Source organism: Syngnathus floridae, chromosome 9 (assembly GCF_059516105.1).
Source record: "Syngnathus floridae isolate MCC-2025c chromosome 9, RoL_Sflo_1.0, whole genome shotgun sequence".
In the NCBI taxonomy this organism is placed as follows: domain Eukaryota; kingdom Metazoa; phylum Chordata; class Actinopteri; order Syngnathiformes; family Syngnathidae; genus Syngnathus; species Syngnathus floridae.
In genome coordinates this window covers 11,361,024-11,374,505 of record NC_142421.1, presented here as the reverse complement: position 1 = coordinate 11,374,505, position 13,482 = coordinate 11,361,024, and the positions used below count along the sequence as shown (strand labels likewise).

At 47.0% G+C, this 13,482-nt stretch overlaps 2 protein-coding genes across 2 annotated transcripts; one reads left to right on the top strand and one right to left on the bottom strand.

Moving 5' to 3' along the window:
• Positions 1 to 4,829, bottom strand: cog2 (component of oligomeric golgi complex 2). Its single transcript, XM_088385745.1, has 18 exons — positions 4,646 to 4,829; positions 4,355 to 4,516; positions 4,181 to 4,246; positions 4,027 to 4,107; positions 3,844 to 3,947; positions 3,660 to 3,768; positions 3,403 to 3,582; positions 3,191 to 3,315; positions 2,925 to 3,051; positions 2,709 to 2,848; positions 2,280 to 2,341; positions 2,010 to 2,161; positions 1,755 to 1,940; positions 1,462 to 1,534; positions 1,211 to 1,353; positions 978 to 1,117; positions 406 to 598; positions 1 to 291 (listed from the first exon to the last, which is right to left on the bottom strand). Exons 1-18 carry the CDS (start codon positions 4,700 to 4,702, stop codon positions 193 to 195), a joined length of 2,199 nt encoding a protein of 732 aa, XP_088241871.1. The 5' UTR covers positions 4,703 to 4,829; the 3' UTR covers positions 1 to 192.
• A 666-nt stretch (positions 4,830 to 5,495) lies between these two features.
• Positions 5,496 to 12,621, top strand: pgbd5 (piggyBac transposable element derived 5). The gene is made up of 7 exons (XM_088385748.1): positions 5,496 to 6,041; positions 7,963 to 8,393; positions 9,538 to 9,672; positions 10,048 to 10,228; positions 10,291 to 10,488; positions 10,584 to 10,689; positions 10,778 to 12,621. Exons 1-7 carry the CDS (start codon positions 5,621 to 5,623, stop codon positions 10,971 to 10,973), a joined length of 1,668 nt encoding a protein of 555 aa, XP_088241874.1. The 5' UTR covers positions 5,496 to 5,620; the 3' UTR covers positions 10,974 to 12,621.
• The last annotated feature ends 861 nt before the right edge of the window (positions 12,622 to 13,482 follow it).

Sequence of the window (13,482 nt, the reverse complement as noted above, 5' to 3'; positions counted from 1 at the left end):
TCGACTCTCAAATAGATTTTTACTATGCAGCTGAAATATTCCATTTCACAACACACAATAAGAGTAGTCGGTCAGTTTGCATCGAGCACCACACAAGCACAACTGATGGCGCTCATCCCTTCCGATCCCAATTCGCCACATGATAAACGAGGCTTTGCGGCCTACCCAAAGTTTGCCCTTCTTTGTGTTGTTTCACGCGTTGTGTTTGCCAAGCTCTCGGGCCTCCTTGACCAGCTCCATCAGGCTAGCCAACATGGCCACATCAGCAGGCTCCACACCCATCTGCTCGATCTGAGGTGGAGCACACAACAGCAATAGGACGATCGTTTGCATTGGACGTTCTTCAGTGTGATAGGGAGAAGAGAAGATGAGGGAGAGAAACGAATCTTCATCCCGGCCACTCACCTGTTCCCGCAAGTACTCCACATCCAGAGCCAGCTGAAGTCGGATCTTGGTGTCGTCTGACGGGCCGCCGTTGGTTCCGGCCGCGCTAGCACTGGTAGCAGCAGCAGCGCCTTTCCTGGCTTGCTTCAGTCGTTTCAGACTCTCCTCCATCTTTCTCACAGAGCTCAGAACCTCAGAAATGGTCTCGTAGTACCTAGCGCACACACGCACGCGTCCATGTCCTCAAATCATCACCATTGTCTTGAATGACCCCAAATGACACATTTATTTGAACACTTTGTATTTAGTTTTAGTATTAGCACTTTACTTTGAAAAGTATTGAACACCTTTTCAAAGTTTACCTCATTTTTAAATGTATTTGTTTATTTTAAACAATATTAAAAGGGTTAAAAGAGTCGAAAACTTTTTTATTTTCATGTACAAATTTATTTATATAGTACTAACTATATTTTGAAATGCATGTATGTAATTATTTCTAATAAAAAAAAAACACCCAAAACAAAAAAACAAAATGGACATTATTTGATTGTATTTTACCACCACAACCAAAACTTGATTCTGTGTGCGCTCACCTCTGCGTGCATTCAGAAAGCGTGACTGTCAGCCACCGGCGTGCCGTGGCTGCGTCCACCAGGCCCGTTGAGTCGCTCAGCAGCTGATGTAACGGCTGCAAGGCGTTGTCCATGTACGCAGACGCTCGCAAGGGTGCCTCCTATCGGCACAAGACAGAAGAAAAAGAATAAGCGTACTCAACATCGCGTTAGGCTGTTACGGCGATGATAATTCAGGCGCTCCGGCGACCGACCTTGTTAGTCCTGCGGTAGAGTCGGGGCACCTCGGATGCGCTCTTGAGGAAGCGGCAGCTACGCTCGCTCAGGTGTTGGGTCATGCGGGTGCTGAGGGCCGGGATGCTGCTGGACAGGCACGCATTAGAGTCCGCTAATGCCTCTGGGGAAAACACAATACTGCTGTTTTCAGATCGCTCACCGATTGGCACGTTCTGCTAACTAAAGAAAAGTAAAAGGAGACAGTGACATTAAAATGATTGTCACTCACCTTCCACAATGACAAAGTTTGTGAAGCCGATGGCTTCTAATCGCCGTCTGACCATTTCGGACACTTCTGGTAACTAAAAGACAAGAAGAGAGCAATTTAAACCCTTCAGATTTACACCTGCCGAGGCTGAAAAACTCTACTTTCCAATCGGACTAAATTAAACTAGGGTTACGGATTCAAAGTAGGGATTGAAACTAGAGTTAGAGTTTCAAACTAAGGATAGCGTTTCAAACTATGGATAAGGTTTCAAAGTGGGATTAGGGTGAAGTAGTAAATATGATCATTGCGCTTACTCGCTCTTGTAGTTTTTGGACGTCAGCTGCAATGCGGACCAGCTGTTTGGTGGACAGCGAGGCGGGACTGCCGCTCTCGCTGCCCGTCTCCTCCACGGACGTCCTGCTGGAGGTGGACGACGCCGAGCTGGGGAGGGGCCTGCTGGGCTCTTTGCTCCCCTCGGGCGAAGCGGTCTCGGTCAGCACCTGTTCGCCGAGCCAATCCGTCAACAAGTCCTGAAATGACCATCGGTGGTTTATCCCCCAAAAGCTGACCTCGTTCAGGAAGGTGCCATATCGCGAGTAAAGCTGCAGCGTCAGCTTCCAGAAGCGATGAGCCAGCGGCGGCAGGTAGACTTTGTCGGCCCAGCAGCGCATCAGGCAAGACCACAGCGACGCTGACGCCTGAAGGTGGTACGCGCTACCAGCTGGAGGGAAGCCAAGATGGTTACAAAGGCTATTTATGGACTTCATTAATTCAATGGACGTTGTGACAAAAATTGGACCCCCCCCCAAAAAAAAGAAAGTCGGAATCCAAACACACACCTGGCGCCACCTCTAACCCGTCACCAATGGCATTCTCCAGGCTTCCCGCTATTTCTCGGTACCTAGAAAAGCATTCAGATGTTTCAAAGAAGTGAGTGACTGTCACACAGCATAGCACACATGCATCCTAGTAAAAATATTAATGCCATCTGAGAATTAGATTTCTGCTCAGTTGTTTGTAATCTTGACATTAAAATTACAAAACAGAAAGTATTATTCATAAACATTACCTTAGAATAACAAACATCTTTACTTATTTAAACATAAAAAAATGCAAGCGAGATAATTAGTAAAACTTGATTTTGAAATTATAATAAATTTTCTGAGTTTATTTGACTGTGATAGGGAACAAATTTGAATCCTCGGCGAGATGGCAAAGTGCCGACCGACTTTGTTTCAACATCAAAAGCGCACACAACAAGCTTTAACCTCAGCTGGAAGTAGACGGGCAGGTTCCATTTATTGTGGAAGGCGATGTAGGTTGGGTGCGCTCGCAGTCGCCTCACGCTGGCCTGCGAACTGCACTGGCGCTCGAACCGACGGACGAACTCCGCGCTGGCGCTGTAACGCTACAAATGAAGAGCGGCCAGGTGATAAGGGGGGAGGAGGTGGGTGTCAAGTGGCGTCCTTTGTTGTCCGCCGTACCTGGTAGAAAATGTCGGGGTTTCCAGGGTTGAAGAGGTAAGATAGCCTCTCCTCAATGCCTTTTACCATCTCGGGCCACACTGAGTTGACTGGGAAGTCGTAGCCGGGAACGATGTCAGCTTTGTCGCTGGCCGGAGAAGGAACATCCATGTAGAGCGGACACAAGAATTTGCTTACTCAGTCTGATTTTTTTTTTTAATCAGGTATCAATGATTGGTTATTTTCCCAATTATGAGTCAAGGACTTATTTATTTTTGTTTGCTAACCTGGATATGGCTCCCCCAGTCACCTCTCTCAAGAGTCTGCAGTGATGAGGAACAAACTCCAGCAGCCTTGAGAACATCGCCTGAAGACCATCAGGACTGGACTTGACCACCTCCTCCACAATCACCTACCGGCAGGAGGAGGAAGGTGAGACTTCTCACACAGACACTTTGAGTAGAGTGTGGCCTCGACGCCCAGGTTTTGGCACCTTTACCTGATCCATGAAGGGTTTGACCAGCACTTGTCCCACCAGCGCCTCAGCGTCTCGCGTCTTGTCGATGGTGGCGTACGTCCTGAGGCAGTGGCGCACCATGTCCATGTTGGACGTCTGCAGACCCTCGATGAGAAGACCCTCCAGGGACTGCTGCAACATGGAGGTGATGCCTGCGATGCGCTAGAGGGGCCCACACAAACGATTACGGAGGATGCCGGCGACCAAGTTGCTTGTGGACGAGCTGGATGAAAACTCACCGGTCTGACTTTGTCCAGCAGAGGCATGCCTTTGCTCTGCACGGCGTGGAACTGGAGCTGGTTGAACTCGGTGGCGATCCTCTCCAAGATCTGACCTGCTAACAAGGGGCTGGACACGGACAGAATGACATGACGTGACATATGACCCTGATGAGGACAAGTGCTAGCAAAAAATATGTGACACCTGTTGCTTTCCAGTGAGTTGGACTCTTTGGGGTTCTGCGAGTTGAGGATTTTTTCAATCTTCTCCACTGAGCGCACCACTTGAATCAACCTCAGGACACAAACCTGACAGACGCAATGGGATTAAAAGACACTCAAACAAGAACTGTGTCGTTCCATGAAAATAACAATGGAAGGCCCCAACCTTCTTCTTCTGCAGGTCTTCTTGTTTGGACAGCTGCGTGTCTATAGCTTGTATCACCTCGCTGACGCACGACCGAAGGCTCTGCACACATAGGATTCATCAGCGCTCATTCCAACAGGAGTACATGAAATACGTATTAAACTAAAACACAGACCATGACCTCCTCTCGTAGCTGTCCGAGTGGCACAGAGAGTTGATTGAGGGCTTTGTCCATCCCCACCTGAGACAAGATGACACGTTTGAGGCCGTAACCCTACCTGGAAACGGCTCTCCGGGAGGCGTAACCCGTAAACAAATCAAATAGCATAAAGGCAAAATAAGCGCTCACCAGATTGGTGGAGAGGTTGACAAAATCAGCATAATCCTTGTTGATAAGCTCTACCATGGCTGTTTTGAGCAGCTTGTAGTAGAGCTCCAAGTCCACCCTCATCTCCTCAAGCTGCACCTGCTTCCGACACTCGGCCACGAAGTGGTCCACGTCAAAATCATCCTAGAGACACATTAACAACTGTAAATCCTCAGGGAGTGGCGCAGTTACTACAGAAAGAAGCCATTACATACTTTTTGCATCGGCTAGCTTAAACGAGCGATCGATTACGTTCATGAAGACGAACCTTACCTTCATAAAAACGTCCTTGTCGAAGCACAGAGATTCGGGGCCCTTTGGTAAATTCATAATGAAATAAACAAAGCAGAAACAACACAAAAAACAAGAAAAAGATGACAACTACTAGTGTTTGCAGTTACTTCCGCAAACATGGCATATGACCAAAGAAGAACTCTTGATGACCACAGCGCCGTCAAGAGGGCGGCGGTATTTACTGCAGTGTGTTACTGCATTGGCATCGTAAAACTAAAAGGGTATGTCTGGATTACAAAGTAGGATTTGGATATAAAAAAAATCTTCAATAAAAAAGCCCGCAAATTTTACACAATATAGCAATAATCGTAGACCAGATGTAACCATGTATGGTTACTGCATCCCGTAAGAAATACACATGTGCCGAATGAGTGATCGTAAATCTCCTACTTCAGCCTCTTTTGTACGTGGTGTTATACGAGGGAATAAATCTTAAAGGGCTGCAACATTGTCGGAAACTGCGGCAAGAAAAGCCATTCCAACTCCCGAGGGGGGATACTGGGTTCTAAATGACGCGTTCAGGGAACAGGAGAACGCATGGAGGGGAGAAGTTAGTCCGGTATAATTAAATGTAATCTTGATGTGCGAGATTAAAACGGGTGCTTGTCGTACATTTTGTTACTATAGTTTGTTCATTAAATTTCATCGGGGGTCGGGGTTTGTTTGTAGAGAAGTTGAGTCCACGTCTCGAGTAGTTTTTCACATTATCCCTGTTGGGATGATCGCACCGTTTGTTTGTGTCCAGCAGGAGGCGTAAACGTTCCATAATCCTTCAAGCGGACCAGCCCCGGATCCCAAAGACAAGTGCTCACAATCCATTACCGAAGCCTGTGCTTTCCTGCGAGATCGTGACGACTTCCGCGTCGGAGGGCGAGAGGGAGGAGGGAGGGAGCAAGTGGCTGATCCGAGCATCAGCAGCAAGACAAGCGCCACCATCGCCGCAGAGGGCGAGAGATGGCGGAGTGCGGCCGGAAGGCGCTGTCCCTCCTGGAGGCGGCCCGCTCCCGCTACGAGAGCCTGCAGATATCCGACGACGTGTTCGGCGAGTCCGGGGACGACAGCAGCGACAACCCGTTCTACAGCACCTCGGGAGACTCGGACTCGGACAACTACATCGCTGAGGCGGGCGAGGAGGAACAGCAGCAGCAGCAGCAGCAGCAGCAGCAGCAGCACCATTATCATCATCACCATCCCCACCACTACCACCACCACCATCATCACCAGAGACGGGCCGACAGAGAGAGCTCACACGGTGGGGGAGCAGGGGCAGGCAGCCCCGGTCCGCCCGGTGCTCTGTCCCGGAGCCAAGCCGAGGAGCAAGGCTGGACGGAGACCCTACAAGATGTCACCGTGCCGCCGTTTAAAGGCTCTTACGGTGAGGCGGGATGAGGAAGGTCGTGCTCACGTTTTATGACAGCACATCGATGGCAATTGTAGCTCATTTTACCTTACGTGTGTGTGTGTGTGTGGGGGGGGGGGGGGGGTGACACAGCATCATAATTGCTGTCAGTGGTCACAATATGAAGAAAGACAGCACTGCATTTAAAATGCCTGGTAGTTCAGTCATATAATTTTGTTATTGAGTCACTGATGATTGAAAAAGGGGACATGTGGCTGTTTCTAATATTTGGACATCTGATGTGGAACTACTGCACATTGATCATTTAATGCATACGTGACAGGGCATTTTTAATAGGTGTGCCCCATTCTAATCAAAAAAGGATACACCATCATTTAATTAGTGGTAGTGCAGTGTCAGGGGATCAGTCGGGGAGTGAAGTTCTGTACTGAAGCAGGTCCAATTGTTGTAAAAGACGACTTGTGGACACATTACGCCGTTGCTGGCAGTGTGGAGAAACATAGATCTTCTTTAGACGCACTGGAGGGCGAGTCGGTTTTGGTGTGCAGAGCATTCCTTCATTCCTGCCCAGGTTGTAAATTGATTTGGGCCACGCTGTCATTCTGTGCGGCAGCAGTACTTGAAATTTCTACAAATGGTGTCTTTTTTTTTCTCTACAAATTAAAAAAACAAATCTTCTAATTTTGTCCACTTTATGGCAGTAAAGCAGCTGTTGTTAGGCAACCGTCGGAATAGTACAGACTGCAGTGGCGGCGCTAGGGGGCGGGGGCACCACAGCACTACTACAAATTTATTGTCTGCAGTTGACTCCAAGTCACCTGGGATGGGAATGGCTGGCTCAATATTCAAAGTTTTCCCGGATGCTTTACATCCTGCACCTGTTTGCTTGGTAGTGTTTGCGCAGCATTGTTCTGAATTTGCACAACCGCCGTGGGTGCGGCCAACATCATCATCCATCCTCCCGAAACTTGAAATGCACAAGGTGTGTGCTTACTGATTCTCAGATGGCCATTTCTCCCACGAGGAGAAGTCGGCTTCCTGCTTTTTTGTCAGCTGACTGACATTGATGTGACAGCCTGCTGCCACAGGGGGCTGCGCACCGTGTACATAAATCATCAGCGGCCGTCAAAAAGCCAGAAATCATGTTGGCCCCGCTTTAAAATTCCATCTGGTTCCCGCTTGGCTTGGAAACAGCGGTTTGAAAGCATTCCAGGTTTTCAACTACGTGTTTTTTGTTTTTTTTAAGATTGACTCCAGGTCAAGTTTTTCTTATCTTCATTTTGGGGTCGTGTGAGGGTGATGGAGGAGGGCCAAGATTATAAAATGATGTAACCGCTTATCGTGATGTTGGAGGGGGATTTAAAACACTGATTTGCTCTCAAGAGATCAGGGATGGGCTGGGTTTGCCGTGTTTTGACGGTCGTCTGTGTGTTATGCAACGTTTAAATTTATGTTGCTGTTTTAAAGATTGTGGGAAATTAGAAAATGAGCACACTGATGGAACTATTTTGTTTGAGTTGATCCAGAGCCAGATGGTCCAATTGCTCCGTCCATCCACAGGGAACGAAATGCATATTTGCTGGAATAATTTCATTATCTTCCCCCGCTCCTGCTGCTTTCGATTCACTCCTGCCTGCCAGGAGGAAGAAAAGACGGCGGTGAGTAAGTGAGTCACATCCCGAGCAACAATTCCTTTTGGCCCAATCCTCCTTCTTGCAGCTTGCAAGTCTAATGGAATTCAAATGTGGAAGAAGCATCAGGAGCCGTGGGCTGAGTGGGTGACGGCCACTCACCGGCCCACGTCTTATTTTGTACCCGACACGCTGCTTCCTCACATGTGTTAAATGGGACTCGGCAAGCTCACTCTAATTTGTTAGCCACTGAAGGAGAGATAATGGAGTGTTGCGCCTCTCCAATGTTGTGCAACTCATTCCAGGTCCCGCTCAGAAGATGCCGGCAACGGCGAGCGCTCTGGACTTCTTCCAACTCTTCGTCCCCGACAACTGCATCCAAAACATGGTGACGCAGACCAACATGTACGCCAAAAAGTTCCAGGAGCGCTTCGGCTCCGACGAGGGCTGGCGTCCCGTCACGGCCCAGGAGATGAAGGCCTTTCTGGGCTTCGTCACGTCCACCAGCGTGCACCACTGCGAGTCGGTGCTGAGCATCTGGAGCTCGGGCTTCTTCAGCAACCGCAGCATCGCGCTCAAGATGAGCCAGGCGCGCTTCGAAAAGATCCTCAAGTACTTCCACATCGTGGCATTCAGGCCGTCGCAGGGGAGCAACCAGGGCCTGTACAAGATTCAGCCCTTCTTGGATTCGCTGCAGCAGGCTTTCAGCTGCACCTTCAAGCCTTCGCAGACCCAGGTGGGTCCACACCAGCAATATCCATTCCAGTCACGATTAGTTTTCTTTAAATAGAAAAAAGAAAAGAACTTTCATTTCCCACTTCACTCATTCCTACACGAGAGCTGAGAAAATCAAATTGCACTTTGCACTTTGCGTTCAGTGAGATAACAAAAAAAAGTACTCTTGATTGAGGTCGAGCCAAGTGAGTCCCCCGCAAGGAATGACAATCTGAGGGCAGTCCGTGTGTGTGTGTGTGTGTGTGTGTGTCATGCGAAGAATTGTGTATCTAGGCCAGCATACTTTATCTGTAAGACGTCAATGCCAGCGGGTGTCACGGCTGTCCAAAATCCATTTCACTCAATGTGACCCAAAAAGCTCGAGTTTAATGTTTTGCCTTGATGATTAAATATTGCTTGCTGATTTGATTGACGCTGCCAGAGAGTTATTGATTGAACATAAGGTTTATTATTGGTGTGGTTCCAGATTGCAATACTGCACTGCAGCATAGCGAGTTGTTTCTAAACTCATGTTGGATCTAATTAGCTTAAGAAGCTGTTCCTAATCTAGTGGCTGGCGAATGTCATTTGCCATCCAGCTCAGTATTTGAAAGGGAAATGTTAAGTGAGGAGAAGGAGGAGTAGGAGGAGGAGGAAAAGCCATAAAAGCCACAGCAAGGACAAACCACATGCACATGAAACATTTTTTTCTAAAGCATTAGCAAGTTTGGCATTTTTAGCATTTTCTGCTAAAAAGCTGTTGGGACGTACAATGGTCAGCAAACCAGAAACGGCATTTTTGTCACGACCCTACAAAGCGGCTGACCTGACTGGTTGCCATGGAAACAGTCACACCACTGTCAGGACAAACATGCAGGGCAAGGAGGAATTATGTAACGTTCCATGTTTAGACTTGGAAAGCCATCTTTTGGATGCAGCAGTTTAAGCGAGGAGAAATCCTCCATTGCGAGCACTTTGTGGGGAAAAACAACCAGGCGAATGGTCCCCAATGGATTACTTGGACAGCCACGAGAGAAATTATACAACATAAGAAAATTGAGCAGCCGTCCAAATGAATAATGACAGAACGGGGTGTGCAGACTTATTATATCCACTCATCGTATTTGCTTGCTTGCTCAAGTGGGATTTTATTTTTCGCTTTGCAGGTTCTTCACGAACCCTTGATAGATGAGGACCCGGTTTTCATCAGCACCTGTACTGAACGTGAGCAACGCAAGAGGAAGAAGAGGAAGTTCAGTCTCTGGGTTCGACAGTGCACCTCCACCGGATTCATCTGTCAGGTGCGTGGATGGAGCCATCACTGTTTAAAATCTAAGTAGAAGCACTGTGCAGCTTTATTTAAAAAAAAAAAAAAAATGATGCAACTAACGCCAATGTGTCCCGCCCATTCAGCAAACACGTTACAATTATTTCTGATGATTACCACTCAACCGATGCGTCTGCTCTGACTTGTCCTGACGACGAGGCGGAGAGGAGTTAGACGAGTTAATGGAGCCAATCGATCAGATTCCATTAGCCACCACACGCACGCATGAGCGCACACGCACGCAGGCCACTTAGCAGGATAGCCACAGGCAGGCTACATGTTGGCTAATCATCCTAATGCAGCGCATGTCATCAACAAGATGGACGTCCCTCCTCTTTTGTGTGCGCAGATCTCAGTTCATCTGAAAGAGGGCCAAGGTTCGGACGGGTTGGCCGCTCTCAAGAACAAACTTCAGCTGCACAGTCTGGTGGCCAAACAGCTGTGCCAGAACATCTCTGGCAAGAACACCATCGTCTTCACGGGGCCGTCCATCACCAGCCTCGGACTCTTCACTGAGTTCAGCAAGCAAGGTCCGTCCGATCGCACGACGGCATTCGATGCACGGCGTCATGGTGCTTGTGTTCCTGCGCAGACATTTACTGCTGCGGCCTGCTGAGCACACGCAAGAGCGACTGCACGGGCCTGCCGCAGAGCATGCTGGTGTGCGGCTCCACGCCGGCACAGCGCGGACACTGGCGGGTGATGATGCAAGGCAGCATGTCGCTCATCAGCTGGTACAACAAGGGCCACTTCAGGTTCCTCACCAACGCCTATTCGCCCACCAAGCAAGGTAGGCGACTTGGATCCATTTTCGAGATGGATCCGGTCACGATATAAACAGTCAGCGAAAGCTTTCATCTCAACAAGACGGCGTGTTTGCGTCAGGTTTGATCATCAAGCGAAAAAGCGGCGAGGTGGCGTGTCCCCTGGCGGTGGAGGCCTTCGCCGCGCATCTCAGCTATATCTGCAAATACGACGACAAGTTCAGCAAGTATGTGTGCCTGAGTGCAAAAATGTCCACACGTCCCTAATGAAGCGTCCAGCGAGCGCATATCACGTGTGCCCCTGTGTGTCGCCAGGTATTTTATCTTCCATAAGCCCAACAAGACGTGGCAGCAGGTGTTCTGGCTGAGCATCAGCATCGCCATCAACAACGCCTACGTCCTGTACAAGATGTCCGACGCCTACGCTGCCAAGCGCTACAGCCGAGCACAGTTTGGAGAGAGACTGGTCAAGGAGCTGCTGGACGTGGACGATGACTCGCCCACGTTGTGAGAAGGCCGCCGCCGGGGGGCGCCCTTCACCTGACACCCACTATCACATTCACATTGACACCCCCCCTCACCACCACAATACTCAAGCAGTGCCAACTAGTCCTTGGGTCCATTTGGGTCGTACCGTAAATAATACGGAACATCACTTCTGCAGTAAGAGCCGTCACAGGATAGGGAGAGTCGCTAAGTGTGAAGATAACATGTCATATAACATGAGATCAAGTGAGACTTTCTCATTTCTGACTCTGAAATGCCGGAGAAAACGTGTAATGTGTTATTCAAAACCAACAATGGCAACAATGTCCCCCTATTGCAGCATTCAACAATTTGATTCAAAATGAAGATGATGTTGCTAGGCAACAAACACTATTTTGGCCAGTGGACAGGGAATTAAATAATCATTTAAAAAAAGATGCGTTATGCATAATCATTTCATAATTTAAAACAATTTCCAGAGTAACAAATTTTGTTATCACACTTCCAGGATGAAGAATTCAAATTTGTACAACCGACAAAAATCATTGCAGCTCTCCTTACTTTTTAGCTTTTACGTAACGGCTAGGGCGTTGAATACTTGGGGAGATGTTGTTGCTTGAAAGTGGCTCAGGCTCTTCACCCAGCATAGACCATCATGTCATGGGCTGGAGGAAGCGCAGAAGGGGATACTTGAACACATGTTCACAAATTTAGTGGTTGTTTAAATTCACACAAGGTGGGTGGGAAGACCCGATTGTTCATATAAAATTAAAGAAATGATATTTCCCCACAATATGTCCCCCTTTAAATACTAAAATGAGTTGTTATCTGAAAGTGAACCAATGAATTGGATGTTCCGGATGACAATGAAAGCTTGTGTACATATCAATGTATGAAATTAAGCCAATCAATTTGCTGTAATCAAGTCGGCACCGTACTTTGTGTGTTTCTATTTTGTTTACAAATCACGCAGACCCAAGATTGTCATTTTGTTGATTACTAATCCAAAGCAACGTCATCGTCACTTGTGTGTGTGTGTGTGCGTGTGTGTGTGTGTGTGTGTGTGTGAGAGAGAGAACTACGAAATGAAATGTCCCGCACTGACTTTTAGTAACCTTCACTTCAATATTAAACACAGGCCATGTGCACAAAGTTGCAATTAAACAAACAATAATATAACGTGTCTGCTGTTGCCGAAGCTTGACTGGCCTGAATTGTGTAATGCGAGAAGGCCTCTCTTTTTTGATTGGCTTTAAAGTCGTGCGATATGAGACGATGTCCTCGTGATGTGCAATATGTGTGCGCGTTTTATCTGTGCAGTGCTTCATATTCATGTCCACCGAGTCAGTAGAAACAAATGTGCAATCATCAGCTCCGATGAGGAATTGAGAGCGAGCTAACCGGCACTCATAGCAAACTAACATTTGTTGGATTTTGTTATCTCATAAGCGGGTGCTAATCGGTATCAAGTAAACTTCAATGTTAGGTCAGCTTAGCAGCCACGTAGAGGAGGCAAAAAAAGAAAAAAAAAGTTTCCCCCTCATGCAATTGATGAGCCGGACACACGTACGAATGTGTGTGTGTGTGCATGTATTGTTGACACTGGGTTGAAACGTGTACAATAACTGGACCAAATAAATTTCAGAAATGTGTGTGATGATGAGTTGTACGAAGCCTTTGTGTCACTGTCATTTTAACAAAATTAAAATCATACTGTTTTAAAAAATGAATATCAAAATATTCAATCAAATAACAGAGAAAGGTTTCCTAGCTTGAAGCTAACACAAATATTTACGAATTGACAAGTTTGCATATTTAAAGATTTGGATTTTACACCTGTTTGTGCCATGTCAAAATGTGTTTAGACAAAAGTGGTACATTGTTCCATCTTGTGCAATCATACATTTCAACGGGAAGGTGTCAGTTACTGATATTTATATATTATATATATATATATATGCTATGTATATATATTATATATGCTATTCGCGTCAGAGTTTTAAAAAAAATCACGTGACTCAACGATAATAATATCACCCAAAGTCTAACAAATAAAATCACGTGTTCTGTGAATCTGTACAATACACGAGTTTCAGGTTTGGAATTGAATGCTCGGTTAGTTAAAGTTCAATAAGTAGTTTCCTACCTACTTCTAATTTATTAAAGCCGTACATTTTAGAATCGTAATGCACTATGTGAACAGCAGAGGGCAGCACATCACAACCTGCATTACAAGACGCGCTTGCACGTTTTAGGTTTTAAGCAAGAGCTTTACAAAAGTAAATGCTTTGTCGGTTTGTTTTGTGAGATGATTTTAATCTAATGCTTTTGCTTTCATTTGGCTTTGATTTAATCTTCCAGAGGTCAACTTGTGTCATTATAAAACTGAAAGCATTACCTGCAGAGCAAGTAAAGGTTTCATGAAAGCCTCTTGCTTTCAATTTGAACACGGAGCTCATTTAGCCTTTGCATGTGCGATATTAATGCCGACATAACTCCCAAATATGATCGGCAGCACGGTGGCCCAGTGGCCG

Coding starts and splice junctions, on each gene's coding strand:
- cog2 (XM_088385745.1), bottom strand. CDS start 4,702: ATGAATTTACCAAAGGGCCCCGAATCTCTGTGCTTCGACAAGGACGTT. Junction 3,948..4,026: donor AAGACCTGCAGAAGAAGAAG/GTTGGGGCCTTC, acceptor TGCGTCTGTCAG/GTTTGTGTCCTGAGGTTGAT. Junction 3,583..3,659: donor TGCTGGACAAAGTCAGACCG/GTGAGTTTTCAT, acceptor GGGCCCCTCTAG/CGCATCGCAGGCATCACCTC.
- pgbd5 (XM_088385748.1), top strand. CDS start 5,621: ATGGCGGAGTGCGGCCGGAAGGCGCTGTCCCTCCTGGAGGCGGCCCGC. Junction 8,394..9,537: donor TCAAGCCTTCGCAGACCCAG/GTGGGTCCACAC, acceptor TTCGCTTTGCAG/GTTCTTCACGAACCCTTGAT. Junction 10,690..10,777: donor TACGACGACAAGTTCAGCAA/GTATGTGTGCCT, acceptor GTGTGTCGCCAG/GTATTTTATCTTCCATAAGC.